The sequence below is a fragment of the Pelecanus crispus genome, chromosome 7, assembly GCF_030463565.1.
Source record: "Pelecanus crispus isolate bPelCri1 chromosome 7, bPelCri1.pri, whole genome shotgun sequence".
NCBI classification, from domain to species: Eukaryota; Metazoa; Chordata; class Aves; order Pelecaniformes; family Pelecanidae; genus Pelecanus; species Pelecanus crispus.
This window is the reverse complement of record NC_134649.1, coordinates 30,070,310-30,089,103: the sequence shown is the minus strand read 5'-3', so window position 1 is coordinate 30,089,103 and position 18,794 is coordinate 30,070,310. Positions and strand designations below refer to the sequence as shown.

General features: G+C 38.1%; 1 protein-coding gene across 15 annotated transcripts in view; it reads left to right on the top strand.

Annotated features, from left to right (window-relative positions):
* Positions 1–3,234: 3,234 nt before the first annotated feature.
* Positions 3,235–18,794, top strand: part of ATP2B2 (ATPase plasma membrane Ca2+ transporting 2) — a 189,987-nt gene continuing 174,427 nt past the window's right edge. For all 15 annotated transcript variants that reach the window (XM_075714578.1, XM_075714574.1, XM_075714579.1 and 12 more), the window contains exon 1: positions 3,235–3,433. In XM_075714578.1, the coding sequence (XP_075570693.1) occupies positions 3,235–3,433 (199 nt within the window). The remainder of the gene's footprint in view (positions 3,434–18,794) is intronic.

The following is an 18,794-nucleotide window of genomic DNA, read 5'->3' as shown; positions in this document are numbered from 1 at the left end:
AGTTTAAGACTAATTTTATTTTATTAGAGGAATGTTTAAAAAGCCCATAGGACCAGCAAGGCTCTATAAAATCTCTGTTAGGTGAATAGGGTATTTTGTTTGTTTGTTTGTTTTTTGACATCATGGCTGTGTTCAAGATCTTGAAGTGTACTTATCTTAGGAATAGATTCTTTTTTTCCCGCTGGAAGTAAATAGCAGTCTGTAATTTTAGCTGTTCATTATTATTATTATTGATGCTTCATTTTTTCACAACATTCTTCTGGGTATTCTTTTTCATGATCAAATCTGAGTCTGCTTTTTGATGAAACCAGGAAGAGTCTGAAATGCTGATTTTAGGAAAGGGGGCGATATCATCAGTGGAGGTTGTGGTGATTCAGTGCCTCTTGGGATGAAGTGTGTTTTACTAGACATCTGTGATGTTTCTATCCTGCAATTCTTTCAAAATGATCTACAGGCTGATGTTATATCTATTCAGAATACTGATCCATCCTGTTCAAAAACAGGTAAAGGAACAGTGAGTAAGGTCTTTTCTGCATGCTATACATAGGGAATTAATCTAGAAGTGAATTGGTACTGCAAACACTGTCCTGCATGCAAGCATGGAAAGTTGAGTGTTGCTGCCAGAGCAGAGTATCTCCTCCTTGTCTATTGCTTGGCAAATAAAGGCCCTTTTTAATTACTACTTCCAGTTTCTCTTTATTGCTCGCTGTAAGCTGCATTTTGTGCTGAAATTCTTCTCTTCTTGTCAACTTGGAAAAGCAATATGTGAAATCAAGTTTGGCAGTTGCTAGCACTAGAATATTGTATTGGGTCTGGCTGAGATGGAGTTAGTTTTCCCCATAGCAGCCCTCGTGGTGCTGTGCTTTGTATGGGTAGCTAGAAAGGTGTTGGTAACACAGCAGTGTTTCGGTAGAATCGGTAGGCTGTCCAACATTTTCCCCCCATCACAAGCAGGCTGGGGGTGGGCAAGATCTTGGGAGGGGACATAGCCAGGACAGCTGACCCAAACTGACCACAGGGATATTCCATACCATATGATGTCGGCTCAGCAATAAAAGCTAAAAGAAAGGAGGAGGAAGGGAGGACATTCGTTATTTACGTTTGTCTTCTGGAGCAACTGCTACGTGTACCGAAGCCCTGCTTCCCATGAAGTGGCTGCACATCACCTGCTGATGGGAAGTACAGAATAAAAAATTTGGTTCTTTTTTTTTTTTTTTTTTAAACTAAGCTGCCTTTATCTTTACGCATGAGGTTTTTTGGGGGTTTTCCCATCTCATTTTCTCCCCACCTGTCCTGCTGAGGAGGGGAGTGATAGAGCGGCTTGGTGGCACCTGGCATCCAGCCAAGGTCAAACCCACCACGAATCTATGTCAATAAATAGGGCGCGTAGAAGAAGCATGTAGCAGTTGACTGCTATTTTAATTGCATTCTGTAATATTGTAGTGAAACTTTGGTACTTCCCTTTTTTTTTGTTCCTCGACAAAAATCAAGTAATGTTGAGATTTTAATCTGTGAATAAGAGGGCTGGTACAGGTTCAGTTTGTCTAATTGAGTAAGGTATATTAGACAGCTCCAAAGCAGATAATGTCACTGTGGGCAAAGAGGAATTAATGCATGCAGGGGGCCTGATCTTTATTGCATGCAGAGCAATGGCAACGCAGTTAGATCAGTGGAAACACCAAGCCTCTGTGTTATGTTTACTGCATGTGGGCAGGAGGTCAAAATTGTTGCACAAATATAAAATTGGGACATGAAACACTTTGGGATCCTTTTTATGTGTGTACTCGTTTCTGCTGTGTATTACTGTACCTAGAAAGTTCAAAATATGCACTTTGACTATGACAGGTTTGTCAATCATTAGGCTGGTGGTGTGCTCTTTTAAAGATCTTTTTTGTTGTGAGAAAACTATTCTGAGACCTATAGATTAGACAGCGTGCATGCACCAACCTGCTTGAGGCAAAAAAGAAACCTTTAATCTCTGTTAAAACTCTGTGTGCCAAATATAATAGCTGGTTTCAGCAGTATTTAAACCAACTTCATTAGAATACGGGAAGAGGAAACAGGTTTTAAAGGCTGGTTTTAGCAAGTAATCAACTGTCTCCCAGATGGTCCAAATAGGACTTGTTCAACACTGCACATGGTTAAAAAAAGAAAAGAGAGAGAGAGAAAAAAAACCAACATCCCCCTGTGTGCATGTGTATTTGTGTGTGTCCATTGGTTCCAAGATCGCACGGTTTTAGCTGTCAAGGCGAAGCTGTGCCGGCTGTTGGTGAGTGGGCTTGCAGGCAGTGCTGAAGGAAAGCAACCCAACAGCTGCCTTACTTACATGAGACATAGCTGTGGCTGTTCAAAACACTCAAGTGTTTTATCTCTTTTCTGGGGCATGCTTACTTTCACAGAAGGCAGGCTGCAAGATGTAATGTATTTAAATGTATTCTGAATTTGTAATGGTGGCTTTAGTTTTTCCACAAGTTTTACTGTCCTTGCACTGAAAAAGAGTTTTACTTTAACCCATTATGGCAACTAGTAGTGTTTAGCTGATTTTTGTTACCTTTATCAGACAGTCTTTGTTCTTGTCAGATGAAAGATTGATATGGCTGTATGAACCAGAGCACATACTGAAGGTGCATCTAGCATGCTGGACCAGTCGCTTATTTATTAATATTCATGAGCCATCTCATTTAGCGGATGCTCTTGGGACTTGATTAAAGTAAGCAACCCTACTATTGGTGCTTTAGCTGTAGAGAGCTTTTTCTAAGACGGAGCTAGCGTTATTGTCGATGCTAGCTCTGACTACCTGCAGCATTTTACAGGACATCTGTATAGTGTTTCTGCATAGCTTTTCTTAAATGACAGGTCAAACTGCAGTGATAGAATAAATTCGAAATCATCTTTGTAAAGTGTTATTGCTCACACTTGTAATGAGTCCTCTCTGTTTGTTCCCAAAGGTCCAGAGGAAGAAATGACCATGTAGATTCTACAGCTTGGGTGCAGCATAATGGGAAATGGTGAATGGAGTGGAGCTGGTCTGCAGCCTTGAAAGCAGCCGTTTTGCGGACCACTAGTCAGTCAGGGACACCTTGCACACCAGAGGCATTCTTCACATCGCTTGCTGGACACACACTGGATTCTTTTTAATTTATTAGGTTGGAATTCAAGATTCCTTTCCTTCAGTTTTTAAACAGTTTTAGGATTGTATCAACTGTAACAAGTGGAGCAATATAATCAGCAACAATGGGTGACATGACAAATAGTGATTTTTATTCCAAGAACCAAAGAAATGAGGCCAACCATGCAGGAGAGTTTGGGTGCACACTGCAAGAACTGCGCTCCCTCATGGAACTTCGAGGAACAGAAGCAGTAGTAAAAATTAAAGAGACATATGGGGAAACAGAGGGGCTCTGCAGACATCTGAAGACATCACCAACAGAAGGTAAGCATATTTCTCTTCAGTTGAATCAGGGCACTTTGTATAAGTACTCTCCAGATAGTGAAAGAAAGAGGTTTTGTTTCAAGCGTGAACACAATTCTCATGGCACTGCCATTATTCTCAACAATAATAAAACAAAAGAAGAGTCTTCAGAGAAAGAAGTTAAAAAGTCTAGCTATAGCTAAACTAGCATGAGAATAAAAGAGGTGCTATTTATTCAAACAGATAAATGCATTAATTCTTCCTTGAAAGGCAGACAGAAAAATCAGCACCTGTTTTATGGTATTATAAAGAGGCTTTAACATTTATGCTCTTGGGGGTAAGAAGGTGCAGACTAGTTGCTTCAGAAGAATTTCTAGGTATTTAGACATCTTGCGAATATGAAATGACCTTTTGAGATACACATTATGTTTCTTTGTAGATCACTGTGTAATATATATATTGTGTGGTTACTAATCTTGACTTACTGTATTACCATAGATAGTTTTGCTTATCAATATAGAACTGTATCAATGTTTTTATTAGTTGGACTTCTTTCGTATGTAAAGTTAAACTCCTTACTTTCTTATGTTTAATAATACCAATCATAACTTTTCAATATCTATTCTTCTAAGCATTTTTGGAGTTCTCTACCTGGTCATTAGTCTAGTTTTCAACACTCATCCCATAGAACATTGACAAGGGTGAGATGTTTCCCTCTCCACATGCAATTTTTCTGTTCACCAATTCTTTCTCTTTTAGTGCAAGTAAAATTTATTTAATTCTAAGAATTGTATTTTCATCACTGTATTTTAATCTCCAAGGAATATTAACGCTTTTTAAAATTACAGTCTTTGAGTAAAGTGGCCAAGATGTTAATTTTTTTTCTTTTTCAAGAAGATAGAAGTGTTGGCTTTATTCCATTCTCTGCTTTTTTAAATGAATCATTTAGTTACTTCCTCTGTTTAAATGCTTGAAAGTCTTGAATTATTGGTGTAACCATAAACATGTCAATTGTAGTGTCACATAGTGTGATATTATAAATTACGCTAGTTGAAGAGTCCCAAAGGAGCAGCTATCAATGCCTTGTCTTCAAGTAAGTTCTTCATGGTCCTACACTTTATAGTATACAGTCTCAGTATTGTTTAAATATTATAAACTATAAAGCTGTGAACAGTACCTTCTCAGCAAAGGATTATTAAGCTAATTCTGTATTAAAATGAGCAGTAAACTCCCAATAGTGCTTCAGCATTCATGTGCAGTCTTGTATTCTAGAGTAACTAGTGTCAAATGGAACATTTTGTAACAGATCTCTCCCCTTCTCTAGTATTGCCCAAATATCTGATCTTTTAGACAGGACCTCTTTTCCAACCTGGAGTTTGCTTCCAGTAGAAGTGCTGAGGTAGGAAAATGAGACCATGCCACTTGTCTGGGATTTCCAGATGTCCGTCAGCCTTTCAGAGAGTGGCCTAATAGCTCTTGCACACGAGAGAGTCAATTCTTCAGAGAATATGCAGCAATTCTGACACATCCCCGATATATCTGGGGAATTCCAGACAGAAGTGCAGGATCTCTATATTTACATTGCAGAATAAATACTGATTTATAAATATCCCACTAGGGATTCAGCATCTTAAATACCCCTCAGCAGTTTATAGAATGTCAAAGCTGAAGTCCCAGTCTGGGTGAGCCGAGATCACTTCAGTGACTCGAGTAAAGTTTTGCCAACTCATTCTAGCAGTTACTTGGTCAATGTGAACTTCAAAGGAGATGTTAATTGCATTATCTGTTCAATTTGTGACATCAGGGAAACTTAATTCCTTATATTGGAACAGAGTGTATGGATCCAACTAGTGTGGCATGCTGACTCCAGCAGTAATCTATATCTGATACTTCAGATAAGGTAACTTTCCTCTAAGCCTTACATGCACTTCATCGCTTGTGCATTAGGGAAAAACAGTTCCCGCTTCAAATGGCAATCAGCATAGCCTTGGAATCATGAAGACTCTGCTGAGTTTTAATTTTAAATTAGATCACATAATAGGATTTCCCAGTCACACTAAGTTTTCATCTTATTTTTAATTGTTTTGCTTGGAAAAATCATTTTAGGAGGGAGTCTCTCTGAAATATGTCACATCAAACTCAGAAATTTTCATTTGAAAGAAAGTATCCATAAAATTCAACAGAAAAACTTTAAAGGCTTATGTCAAATATAAGCATATGTTTAGACCTAAGTCCCTAGCCATTGCTTTTTTTTGTGTCCAAATGCAGTGAAAAAAGGTTAAACTGCAGTGAAGAGAATATTCTTGAAGATGTGACTATTCTTAGAGGAAAGAAACATAATAGTTTCTTATACGGAAATGGAATTTTAACATGAAGTAGACATGATTTACAAAAAAATTATTGACATACATAGTGGAGGCTCCCATAGAGTTTTATCTTTTGGTTTTTTTAGCAAACCATGGGTTCCCTATGGAATATCTTTATGAAATCCCATAATTTGCCACTATGCCTGAAAATCTCTTTTCCAACAAGCCTTTTTTTTTGGTGAAGCAAGTTAACTGAACTTCCGCTATTTTTTATAGTTTGGAGTGCTGCACATTTTACAGTTTTATGAGGAATAACAGAATAAGCATTACTGCAGGGCACTTCTTTCAGTAAATCCAATAAACTCTTGGCTGAGCGAGAGTCCTGGGTGACTATGAATGAAACAGCAAAAAGGACTTGACTGTAGAATTTGGTTCTTCCCAGGCTTCTAAGCTCTTTCAGAATTTATTTTCATAAGGTCTTTGTCATTTTGTGGGGTATGGCTTAAGTAGTTACTGGAACAGAGGAAGAAAATGTATCCTGGAAGCAAGCACGTTATAATTTGGTAAAATGTGGTCTAATCTGAATTTACTGGCTTACTCAATATTTAGAAAATAAGAAGTAGCAATTCATTTCCCATGTTAATTTTTGATGTACCACCTATGGACTGGTAGAATCAATCGCTTATACTAAAAATGCCTTTTTGAAGCTCTGTTTTAAAGGGCTTGAACTCCTCAAGGTAAGACATTTTATGCATAACTCAAATGTTACTTATACTGTTGTGAAGATACACTTACCGGTGTTTTCTGAACTCAATGTATTAATGTGGAGCTTCAAAAGTCTACTCAGTGTTGAGTAGAATAATACTTGCATGATGAATGGATTAATAACATTATTATGGATTACAAGGCTTCAGTCTCCTTTTTAAATTTTCTTTGATTGCTTTTCTAACTATAGATGCAGTGTGGATCCCAGCTCAGTAATGCCTGAGGGATTTCCTGCATTAAAATGGTTATATTATAATGAAAAGCTACCATTTAAGTGCCCATAAAAAGAACGTCCCCAAAATCTATGGAAATACTCTATATGGCAAAATACGAATATGTGTCTTCTTGAATTTTCTTTAAAAATACTTTTATTCAGATTAGTTTCACTTTCATTATTCTAGTCATACAGAAAATAAGCAGGGTCTAGCTCTGTCATTTTGCAAAACAATGCTGAATCCCCCACTGGGCAGAGCGGTGATGACAGTTGTATAATTTTCCATGCAGTCTGAGTCTCTGAGGCCCACTCGAGCATTAGTGATACCTTATAAAGGACAGCTGGTAAAATGTGAGGAGTTAGTTGGATGAATACCAAATGAGACTGGAATCCACTCTTTCCAATGCTTAACTGTATTTTACCCACAATTTTATGTAGTATGCACCAATTTACAGTAAGTTTTTAATCTACATTCCCTTTATATTACAAAAATGTTTATTCCTTATAAGAAAATGTTAGTGAATTAACTTAGATGATTTCTTGCTTAAAATACTTGGATGCAGTAATTTCCAACGTGCGCGAAAAGTGAAGCTGTGTATAATGATGCTTCTTTCATTTTTATGCAAAGAAAAAGCTTTTCCCTTGGTGATACCTGTGTGATCAGGCCTGAAACAGCAGCTCCAAAAGATGTCATCCATTGGTGATAGTTACAGCACTATAGGAGAAGTTTTTCTGTTGGTGTTTAGTAGATACCCAATAGGCCAAGCTTCTAGAAATGGTCTGGTGGCGTGCAAGAACATTTCAGATGTGACATTATTCCTTGAGCCAGTGGAACCTACGTTTAATATGAAAAATGCAAGTTTGGGGTTTTTTTTAGCTGTAGTTCTTTTAGGGTACTGTAAAAAGGCTTCATGGTAAGAGAAAGTATCAATTAGGAGTTAAGTGATAATATTTCTAGTGTAGAAGTTGACTTTTGAATCATCATAACTGCCCTTAGTTAAGATAGATGAAAGATAAGTTATGCTCTCTTTTCAAATGCATGTTTGTTATGTAGGAGATATGGACTGAGTATCAATTAAGCCAACTGTGTAGGTGTATTTATTTTTCATTATTACAATCTAAAAAGCCTTTTACAATTTTAACTATGAGGTAAAAGATGAAGAAAGACTGAATACAACAAAATTAACCAGTTGCTTTTAGTACTCACTAGTTTTGGTTCCTCAAGCTTGCTTCTATAAAAATACACCTTTAATAACTTAATAGTTTTGAAACTAATCTTGCTAGTACATACTGAATTTCAGTTAGATGCACCACTATGTTGTTACATGTTAAATTAGCTACAGATATGTAAAGAATTTAGAAACAAATTGTGAAAGGAATGAAAGATACTTGATTCACACAAATACAAATGAAATAATGGATTGCCAGAGATTGAAATCTATAAAACCACACTGTCAAAAATAGATTATGAAAGTAAAGAAATTGGTAATAGTAATTTTAGCTGCTGTCAATACACTTATTCATGCATAAACCATCAAATATTATGTATAAGTTTGAGATTTTCTTAAATTATTTTAAATGCAATGTTCGGATAAATATTACTCTACTCATGAAATTATTTTTTAAAAGCTGTGTTGCCAGCTCTCCTAAAGTAGCTTTTAAGAATTTGGTTATGAGGCTGAGCTGAAGCACTGTGGAAATCTTCAAAGCAGCATCTTAAAAGCACTGTAAAAGAAGACCCGCTCATCCTCTCTACAGATTGCCATGCTGTCTAATTCCTCATCCTTATTTGTGGTTCAAAACATAACTTGTAGTTCAGGCCAATTTGCCAACACACCCAGGCCAGAAGCCAAACTCCAAGTACACATCTAGTCCTTATTTGTACATGTTCTCTCCACATGGAAGGATTGGTTTAAACAATGAAAACAGCCTTCCCCATGAAAGTAGCCTTCAGTATTGTCAAGACGAAGACCTCTAAGGGTTGCATTTTGCAACGCTTTTTCCCTACCTTGCTTGGGAAAAAGCACCACCAACAAACTTTAACCTCATATTTCACCTAGTTACTCATGCAGCGTGAAGCACGGTTGAGCTGGTAAGAACTTGTGATAACATTTTTCTGTAGTCACTTCAATAAACACTTGTTGCCTTTGCTGGCCTGCTCAGGTCCCCACAAAACCCCTCTGAATGCCCCTGCTTGCTCCCGGGGAGCTGTGCTTAGCCAAGTTACTGACTGCTTCAGTGAGAGGCTGGTTAGCTAAGAAGGAAGGTGGGTTCTGGACGCTCCTTCGTTTTGAAGTTGCAGTTGCTGATCCCCTGACAGGTACCACAGATGGATTTGTACTGCCTTTACCTTTGGGGGCATGCCTGGAAAAGCCACGATGGTGCTTGCCCCGCTGGGACCAGTGGGAAGCACAGGAAGGGGGACACAGTGTGCACCCAGGGGCCTCCCCTTCTGCTCCTTCCCCGTCTGCACCAGAGGGCTCCTCCTGCCCCTGCTCTCTTACTGCAGGGAAAAGTGCTGATGCAATTATTATTTATCTGGCTCTTTGCAGCTCTGTTCTGTGGGGAAATGCTGGGTCTGACCCAAGTTCACATTAAACACCGTTGTCACAGTAGGTCTTTAAAGATTGTGAACAGATGGAAAAAATCTAGGCAAAATGGTTGTGTGTTAATAACTCATGTGAGGCAAGGAGTTTTGCTTTGGCATACAGTACTGTCTCAAAGTCCTACATAATGTGCCTGTTAAAGTTGTAATGCTTGGCCTTAGTGAGGTTGAAGTTGGCTCTTATATTTCTGTATTTGACATGTGTATCCGCACAGTGCCATGCAGATGTGCTGGTTCAGGGATTTCTGCACCACACTCCTGGGACCCATGCAAACTCAGGGGTTAGATGAAACGGTTCTGTACATCTGACATTCCTGCTGTCCACAGTATGTTATATATCCATAAAATAATATCTACATGTTTAATGACTTGAGAGGAGTGCATGGAGCATTCTTGGCAACTGCAGTTATTTTTCTTATCTAATATTTCTATTGTTTGTGTAATGGAACAGCAAACATTCTTCCAAAGGTTACCCAAACATAAGCATCTCAAATGAATGGCTTAGATTTTTCTAAGTGATAAGTACAATTTCATTGCTCGTTTTGTTACTGGGTTTTGGCATGTCGTGCCACTCGCTGATTTACTTTGGCTTTGTTCATTTACTTGTAGAAAACTAGAGAAATATTGCATGATGCATTTTCCCTATGAAGCTTTTAAAATAAATATAAGCTAGATCACCTGCTCCTTTGAGAATCCTAAATTGCTTGCAAAAAGCTTCTCTGTGAGTAACCAGCATTGCTTTAAAGTAAGGTTGGGAAAGGAAGAAAACAAGTGAATGCTTTCTGTCTGTTGTTTTAGAGATTTTCTGAGGCCAGTGCTGATTTATTTTTGTGATTACCTAAGAGGTCATCTTCCTTTCAATGATTATCTTACTTTAGCAGGTGGAACACTTCTAGAAAGGAAGCTATTTTCTTGCAAACTGAATTCCCCTTCCCTTTAAGACAGTACATTAAATACATGCAGGCAATGTTTACTGACTACAGACATACATTCTGCTGTTGCACCTCAGATTTCGATGAACAGAATAATAAATGGGTGTGAGGTTTTGCACAGGTCTAATGTTGTTCATTGTAATTAGCCCAGTTACCAGTGTGTTGTAAGTCAAAAGAAAGACTGGCCCAGCAACTTTAAGTAATTCTTTCCTTCTTTCTGAAGAGGTTATCGTAGGTTAACATTTGCCATAATGTATTGTGCCATCAGGGTTTCTCCTTGACCTAAATACAGTGATGCAATGCAGTATGCCAATCCCTTTTTACAAAATAGTAAGTGATGGAAAGTGTTGCCATTATAAGGTGCAGTTGATAAATGTGTAATCCCATTCTTAGAAATAGTGGTTTCAGTTTGTTGGCATAACTAGCTCATTTATTGTGTGAAAAAAGATGAGGCCAGATCTTTAACATAATAGCAACAGTGTACATAATGATGGGGGAAGTAATTTTTAGATTTCATAAACTCTGGCAGTTACGTCAGTTGTCGAAATTGCAAAGTAGGATTACGTTAGTGGTGCTCCCTTAGAAAAAGGCTATTAGTCCTTCGCTTGGAGGATCAAAAAGGTATTCTGTTGTGTGTGCTTTCATGCACATGTATAAAAGTGGCTTCTGCGCTGGGAAAGGAAAAGCTGTATGTTTTATCAATAATGGTAAAGAAAGACCTGAACGGAGGAGAGAAGCATGGAGTTGGCTGCTGAGCTATGTTGCAGCCTTTCAGCCTTTCCTTTACAAAGCATGTCTATTTTCTGTGGAGCCTACGTAAAAGTAACAGTACTGCAGAGAAAAAGAGTCCTGTAATGAATACATTGCTTCTATTGTATTGCGGGGCTTAGAAATCCATAAATATATATAGTGTGTCAGCCTTGAGTGAGAGCTGATTTATCTTCATTTTGTTCTTGTTTTGAAAAAGCTGCAGGAAGAAAGCAAAGTCCATTATACCAAATGAATAATCCAATTGATGTAGCCAGTTTGCCCTTGATGAAATTAAGCTTTGTCTTTGCAGTATTTCAGAGAGAGTGAAGAGGTTTTTTTGCCTTATTTTGTCAGTGTCCTATGAAAGTAAACAGTTGACATGCAGTGGTTTTATCCTTTTGTGATTGGCCCTGCTAGAGAAAACATAAGAGCACAGCCCTTAATCAGTTATCTCGGCTGACACACGTAGGGGTGCAAAAAGTGCTCCCTTTAAAATGCCACCTTAAAATTTAAAGATAAAAAAATTACCTGCGTCTGTTAGGCATTCCCAAACTTTTTGCCAAGTGTCCTTGCTAGCAGCAATGCTGCTTCCAGCTGAACCATGGTGTCATGGTTTAGCCCCAGCCAGCAACTAAGCACCATGCAGCCGCTCGCTCACTCCCCCTGCCCCAGTGGGATGGGGGAGAGAATCGGAGGAGTAAGAGTGAGAAACACTCCTGGGTTGAGATAAGAACAGTTTAATAATTGAAATAAAGTAAAATAGTAATGATAATAGTAACAATATTATAATAATAATAATATACAAAGCAAGTGATGCACAATGCAATTGCTCACCACCCGCCGACCGATAGCCAGACAGTTCCCGAGCAGCGATCGCTGCTCCCTGGCCAACCCCCCTCAGTTTATATACTGAGCATGACGTCATATGGTATGGAATAGCCCTTTGGTCAGTTTGGATCAACTATTCTGGCTGTGCCCCCTCCCAGTTTCTTGTGTACCTGGCAGAGCATGGGAAGCTGAAAAGTCCTTGGCTAGCATAAGCAGTACTTAGCAACAACTAAAAACATCAGCATGTTATCAACATTCTTCTCATGCTAAATCCAAACCGCAGCACTATGCCAGCTACTAGGAAGAAAATTAACTCTATCCCAGCTGAAACCAGGACACATGGGAATTGGAAAACTGCTACTAAAGTCTTTGTATAGACCATCTGTGTATTGGACAGATGATGACAATGCTGTTCCTCACGATAATTGAAATTTTGAAATTTTTTTTTTATTCAGCATTGCATTTATATTTTTTCATGAACAAGGGTTCTGTTATTTGTTGGAAGACAAAAGGTTTTTGGATAAAGTATTGAAAAGTCTTGTCAGTGGGGCAGCGGCTTTCAATATGCAAGTCTAACTTAAGTAGCCTTGCAAGTGCAGTTAACATGACTAAATGATTGGTTGTTTTGATGGTAACTAGTATGAACAGACTTGGGATAAGAACAGTGTCAGATGCAGTAATGATTTCCTGCCTCCTGTCCCCTTTTGCAATTGCTACTTACCCTTCAAATCTAGACTGATCAAATTTACTGTTTCCATCTGTTTTGCAAGAAGTCAAAGGCTGATAGTGTTTGACATGCCTGTTATTTATAAAGGTGAGGTGAGTGGAAAATAAAGCTGAAGATGTATTTTTGGCAGTCAACTCACTGTGCTTCCAACGCAAACATAACTGCATTTCGTCAATACTGATTTCCTTTAATGTGATGCATTCATAATTTCTGACTTGCCTTCTAAGTATCTCTAGAAATTATTTCTACCCTATCTCCAGTAATGTTTTCCACATCTGTCTAGGTGTTCTAGAAAATATGTTTGCAGTTGCAGATCGCAAAAAGTTTAAGGACAAAGGTCTCCCCACACGTCTTGAAAAATTGACGATCACCTCTGACATAAAGAACCTATTTTCACTGATAATAGATGACATAGTCTGACATAGCTTGTAGCATAGTATAGTAACTTTCTTGTTAACTTTTAAAGAAAAAAAATTCCTTTCTGAATGCTCATTAGGAATCCCATTCCTTGCCCTTGCCTTGGAGCTGGTAAAGCGATGCATTTTAATGTCCCGTCCCTTATTGCCAGCCCAGAACTTGGCAACACAACCACGGATTATATTAAATGCAGAGTATTTCTGTTGCATAATAGAAATAGCTGGGTGTATGTAGCTGCTATTTCTGTAACAATAGCATCTACTAGCCCTTGTTTCCTCTTTGCTTTCAAATGAAATTCTTTAGGGACTGCAGATAGTCTTTTCCTGTGTGGATTGTGAGCTGAGTCAGTTCTGTTAAAAGACTTGAAAACCTGAGCTTCCATGGGTTGTGCTACTCCTTTGATTATTCCTTTTGCATTTTATGTCAATCTCTCCTCCCCACCACTTCCCACAGAGGAACCGTCTTTTTCAGTATGAGGGCAGTTAAGTATAGTCCTCTAAGGTACAAAAAGACTGAAAAAAATAATACTAGGAAGGAAAATGGACCAAATCTATAGAGTAGTTTAAAAGCTGTCATGATTCTTTTTTCTGATTAGCATTGGAGGTGAGGGAAAATAGGGAATAGCCCACTTCTTTACAGGTGTGCTTGAAAGGAGAGCTTGCCCTTGAAGTAGTTACAAAAGAATAAGAGGAGAATTTTCTTAATGCATTCAGTAAGTATCCTATTAACTGCAGCAGAATTTCACTTTGACTTCATAAATGAGGGCATAGCTCCTCAGATGCTATAGGCTGAATACTATTTGTTCAGGATCATATCAACATTAATGCAGGAAGACAAATGTATGGTCATGCTCTAAAATTACAGTGCAACTATTAAGTTATAATCTTAGCACTTAGCATAAGCATTATTCTAGGCATTTCAGTTAATTCTTTGCTTAAACAATACAACAAATCTACTTGTACTTTTTTCACAATTTTTTCTAGCAGTTTCAAGTGGCAAATTGCAGCACCATGAGTTCCCTTGTGCTTGCCTCACTTTAGCCGTGTGTTGGCCACCACCCTTTCCCAGGCACAGGGTCTGAATTTTAAAGGAATGATGATTGCTTTCTGAGCCACTGGTGGGTTGTTTTTTGGGTTTTTTTGGTTGGTTGGTTTTTTTAATCACACCCTGAAGTGGTTTTGCATTATTTAAAAAAAAAAAAAAAAAAAGACCCAAACCCAAAACCTAAAGTGGTAGAGAATTGTTGCATTACATCATCATTCTGCTTTGCCAGTAGGGTCATGACTTTTGCATGGTTTTGCATGCATAGCAAAGGTCATCAAGTTTGACATTTGTAGTCTTGACGCACCACAGCCAAAATATGTGCCTCTTCTTGAATTATAGTCCTGCAGCTGACTTTTAGCCCATGAAAACCTTGGAGTACATAAAGATGATTGTCTTGGTGAAAATCACTCCTGTTAGTAAGTGATAATTGATTAAAAGGGTAAAACAGCAGTGAAGTCTGGCCAAAGTCAGAACCTATTATCTTCACTATGCAGATTGTCTAGTGTTTGCTTAAAGAAAAACCTCAAAAAAACCTTTGAAGCCACCCGTTTCCTACAAAAGTATGGTGTAAATTTGGAAAGCTATTCAAGTGTTAAGGTGTGCTCACCTGCTGACTTTGTACACATCTCTTGTGATGACGGTGAAGTCCTTGGGCTTTTCCTTTGTTCTATTGTTTTCTCAAGTCAGTGAGTTTGTGCAGTTGTGTTCCGCAGGTGCAAGGGCAGTCTGACAGAGCTGACCCTGTCTCTTGGTTCATTAACGTACATCGAGTAGATGTGAAACTAACTGCAGAACAGCGTGCTTGGTTAAGAGCTCAGAACAATTGCTTTTCAGACTTAAGAAATAGTATGCTGAAGGAAACCATAAAGCAAATTATTGGTGATTACCAGCATCAAACAGGAGTGATACAGTGCTACATGAGGCTATACATGAATGCTGTAGCTGGCCCTAGGAAGTTAAATTTGCTTGTTTCTGGTGCTGACTCTGGTGCTGGCCTTGTCAGTCACTGATGTTTCAAAGCTATAGGTGCTGAGGGACTCTACAAATAGATTTTAAAAATTTACAAGATAGCTAAGGAAAAAGGTATAAATATGTTATTGGTTTTGTTCCCAAGGAAGTCTCTGTGGTTGTATTACACCTTCTGCTACTTCGCCTGCTTATAAACATGAAAGCTAATCTGCTCCAGCCCACAAAGTAAAAACCATAACCTGAAACTACAGAGTGAACTGTCATCCAAACCCGTCATGGACACTGGACCATAAGATGGATATGAATAGTACATTGTATTACCAGAGAAATGAAAACAGTTTTAGCTGAGTAAGTGTATTGACTGTGCAAAGATCAGTTCTGTTTTCTTCAATGAGTTGTTCCTGATGGTTTGTTTTTGTTTAATGCTATAGCATAGCTGAAGTCATTTGCTTAAATATGAAATATCAGATGGGAGAAGTCATTAAGCTCAAATTGTCTTATTGACTTTTTTAAAGTGACCTGTCAGTAGAGGACAAAGAATACACCCAGTTCATTAACATGTGTGTGCACTGCTACTCCAAAATACTGTATACAAGCTGAGAATAAGCCTGTGTTAATCATAGAATCATTTAGGTTGGAAAAGACCTTTAAGATCATCCAGTCCAGCCATTAACCTAGCACTACCAAGTCCACCACTAAACCAATTAAGGGTTTCTTTCATGTTAATAATTTTTATAATTTCATAATAATTTCATGTTTCATGTTGGTTGCTGTATTATTTTTTAATGAAAGTAAAAACTAGGACTCATTAAGGTTGGAAAGGATCTCTAAGATCATCAGTCCAACTGTCAACCCAACACCACCATGCCCACTAAACCATGTCCCAGTGGGGGATATGTTTGTATTGAATGTTAAATAAATGTCTTGGAAGAAACAGATATTTTTTGCCTTCAACCCTGAAGAGTGTGCATGGTAAACGATCTGGAGAGTTTGAAATGATTTAAAAATAACTGTTTACAACAATAACTGTTTCAGCATTACCAACATGCAAAGACTCTTAAGGTGAAATCAGTGGTGGTGGTTTTTTGTCCCCCAAACCTAGATGTTATTTTTAATTCCTGATATTAATCCTGTTTAACAGGGATATCAGTGTGGCATATTTTGCGATGAGATGCTGGCAGTGCTTTCTGCTGCCCCACTTTTCCAGGGGTATTGATGCTGACATTAACATTGCCGCAGCTAGCAGCTTAAAATTATGGAGAAAAAAATATATTGGTTCTTGCTATGCAGTGGTAATCAATACCATTTCCTGGATGTAAAAATCTTTGCATCTCTTCTGTTCTGCTCTTCTCTCCTGTAAACCTTCCCATGCTCAGCAGCTGCTACAAGGGACACCTCACCTTGCTATATGGACGTGAAACGTCCCTTCAGGGATGATGCCAGCCGTGCTCTTACGAGCTACTTGCAGCCACTGTTTACTGTGCAAGGGTGACTGCTGGCATCCTTCCCTGGAGAATCAATGGAGCGCTTTTGCAAGCCTGTCATCTTTTCTATCTAGTCGTGTTCATGTAGTGACAGCAAACTGAATTTTAAATGAGGTAGTTAAAATTAATGCCCTGAGTCTGGGACCCAGTTTGGAATCCTCTAGATTTCTTGTTTGATCAGGTCACTATTTGGTCATGATTTAGTGAGACCTTCCTCCTCTCTTACTATTATTTTGAGCAGTTTAACTTGCACTGTTGCTTAAAAGTCCTGAATTTTATTTGGGGGATTTCTTCAGTCTTCCTACGTGTCTTAGAGAATTCAGTTGCATGAGGTTGCCATGATACCTTTAAGAAGAAATTTTCACCAGCTTCATTTGATTTTGGGAGGCAGAAGGAAGGGAATAGGCTTAAGCCTGTTTTCATTTGAGACATTTTGAAAAAGTTCATTCTATTGTTAAAAACTGATAGCATGTCTTATCTGCCTGGGACTGTCCATGAAAGTTGTGGTAGCTTGTTGGATTAACAAGTGACTGCTGGTGGCTGACTGGAATAAAATTATGCTTCTTGCTGATGTTGCAATGTAAGCAAAATCCCTAGCATATGTGTAGTTATACAGGCAAAGTGACCTTTGACTGGTACATCTTGTCTGCTGGGGGAACAGGTTTAAGCTCCATTTGCTGAAGCTGCTGTCTCTCATACCAGAAGAATTCCCCTCCAAAAGAGGGATTCCCAGTGTAGCAGTATTACATTATTTCAGTCATTAGTTAGAGGTTTTCCCCTCCATTTGTTAGGTATATATTTTACAATTATCTCTTTCAATACTTTTACTACAGTAGAAAACAGGGGGAAAAAATAAAAATCTCCAAAATTAATTCCTGTATGCACAGGAGCTTTCTGAAAAGTTACTTAGTTTTACTCCAGAAAGAGGGTCAGATCTTCATGAGAAGGGGCCTGCAAGCCACCTGGGGAGAGAAGAGGGCACGGAGAGCAGAGCCTCAGGAAGCTGGTCACAGATTCTCGCTTCTGAGCTCTCAATTGTTAGGAAAATACAATGCATGTTAGCAGACATGCATGTTCAGTTTAGCACACCTGCCATGAGAAAATGGCATTCTAGCAGATTATAAGTAGCAAACATTAATAAATTTCCTCATACATATGTAATCTCTAGAAGGCATTTATTTGTACTACAAATTATCCATGTTTTCTTGTGTTACTGAATAATTACGTATGTTGGTATGAGTGGTCAATAATGATAGAAATGTTGCCCGGATAAATTTAAGTAATCTAGTTATCCAAATGCGATTATTTCAAGACAAAGCAAAACATTAAACTACATGTACAAAAACTGATTGGAAATGGATTTCCTGAAATTCTGCTCGCCCCCCCCCGCCCCCCCCCCCCGCCATGTGTTCAAGCTTGCAGGCAAGGTCGTGTATCCATTCATTTGCTACATATAAGTAGCAGCATTTATTCTGGGAAATCTCTAGTGAGGTATGGAGAACTGAAAGGAGCTATAAACCCTTTCTGCATTCTCCAATATGTAAGACTTATATGGCTATGCAAATGTATGCCCTGCTATGAATATCTGTATTTTTCCATATTTAAAATTCAGCCTACTGTTCCCATTTGTGGACTTTTCTGTATCTTAATTTATGCTTATAGACAATCTGAAAAAATTAATGCCAAAGTTGTATTCTGTCATGGTTTCATACCAAACCATTCTTTGTTCCAATTTCTTCACCTGCTTCCATCATCCTTTGACTTTATCACTTTTTTCCTGATACATATTTCCTTTATTGCTCATTTGATTTTTGTTCTAGATCTGATATTTTTTTTCTATTCTACTGCTTCCTGGAGGTCTTTCTCAAAGATCTCTACTTTTGAATTGGTTGTGAAATCATCCTTGTGGCCTCAGGCAGTTCCTCTTTTATGAAGAGAGATACCTCTTCTAACCAAATTCTTTGAGAAGAGGTCATGTGTTGGCCATTTATCCTATTTGAACTTGGGCCTTTTGGAAGAATTATATCTTTTTTATCTGCTTAGGTTGCTCCACATAATAGTGGTGATCAATTTAATATTACTTGTACAACTGGTTGATTATGACTGCATTAAGTATTAAATCTTGGCAGCAGATTTAATGTTGACTATTAAAGGGAAATACTTCAGCATGACTCTGAATTAGTATATTTGAGATATTAAATACAGTTGATGCAATTGAGCTAGGTGTATTGAATGAGTAACTAGATGGTCTTCTGTAAATGCATATAAGTTTCCAGTTGAAACTATTTTAAGACCAGCATTTATCTTCAAACTTGGCTTGTGGCTTTTAAAAAAAAAAAAA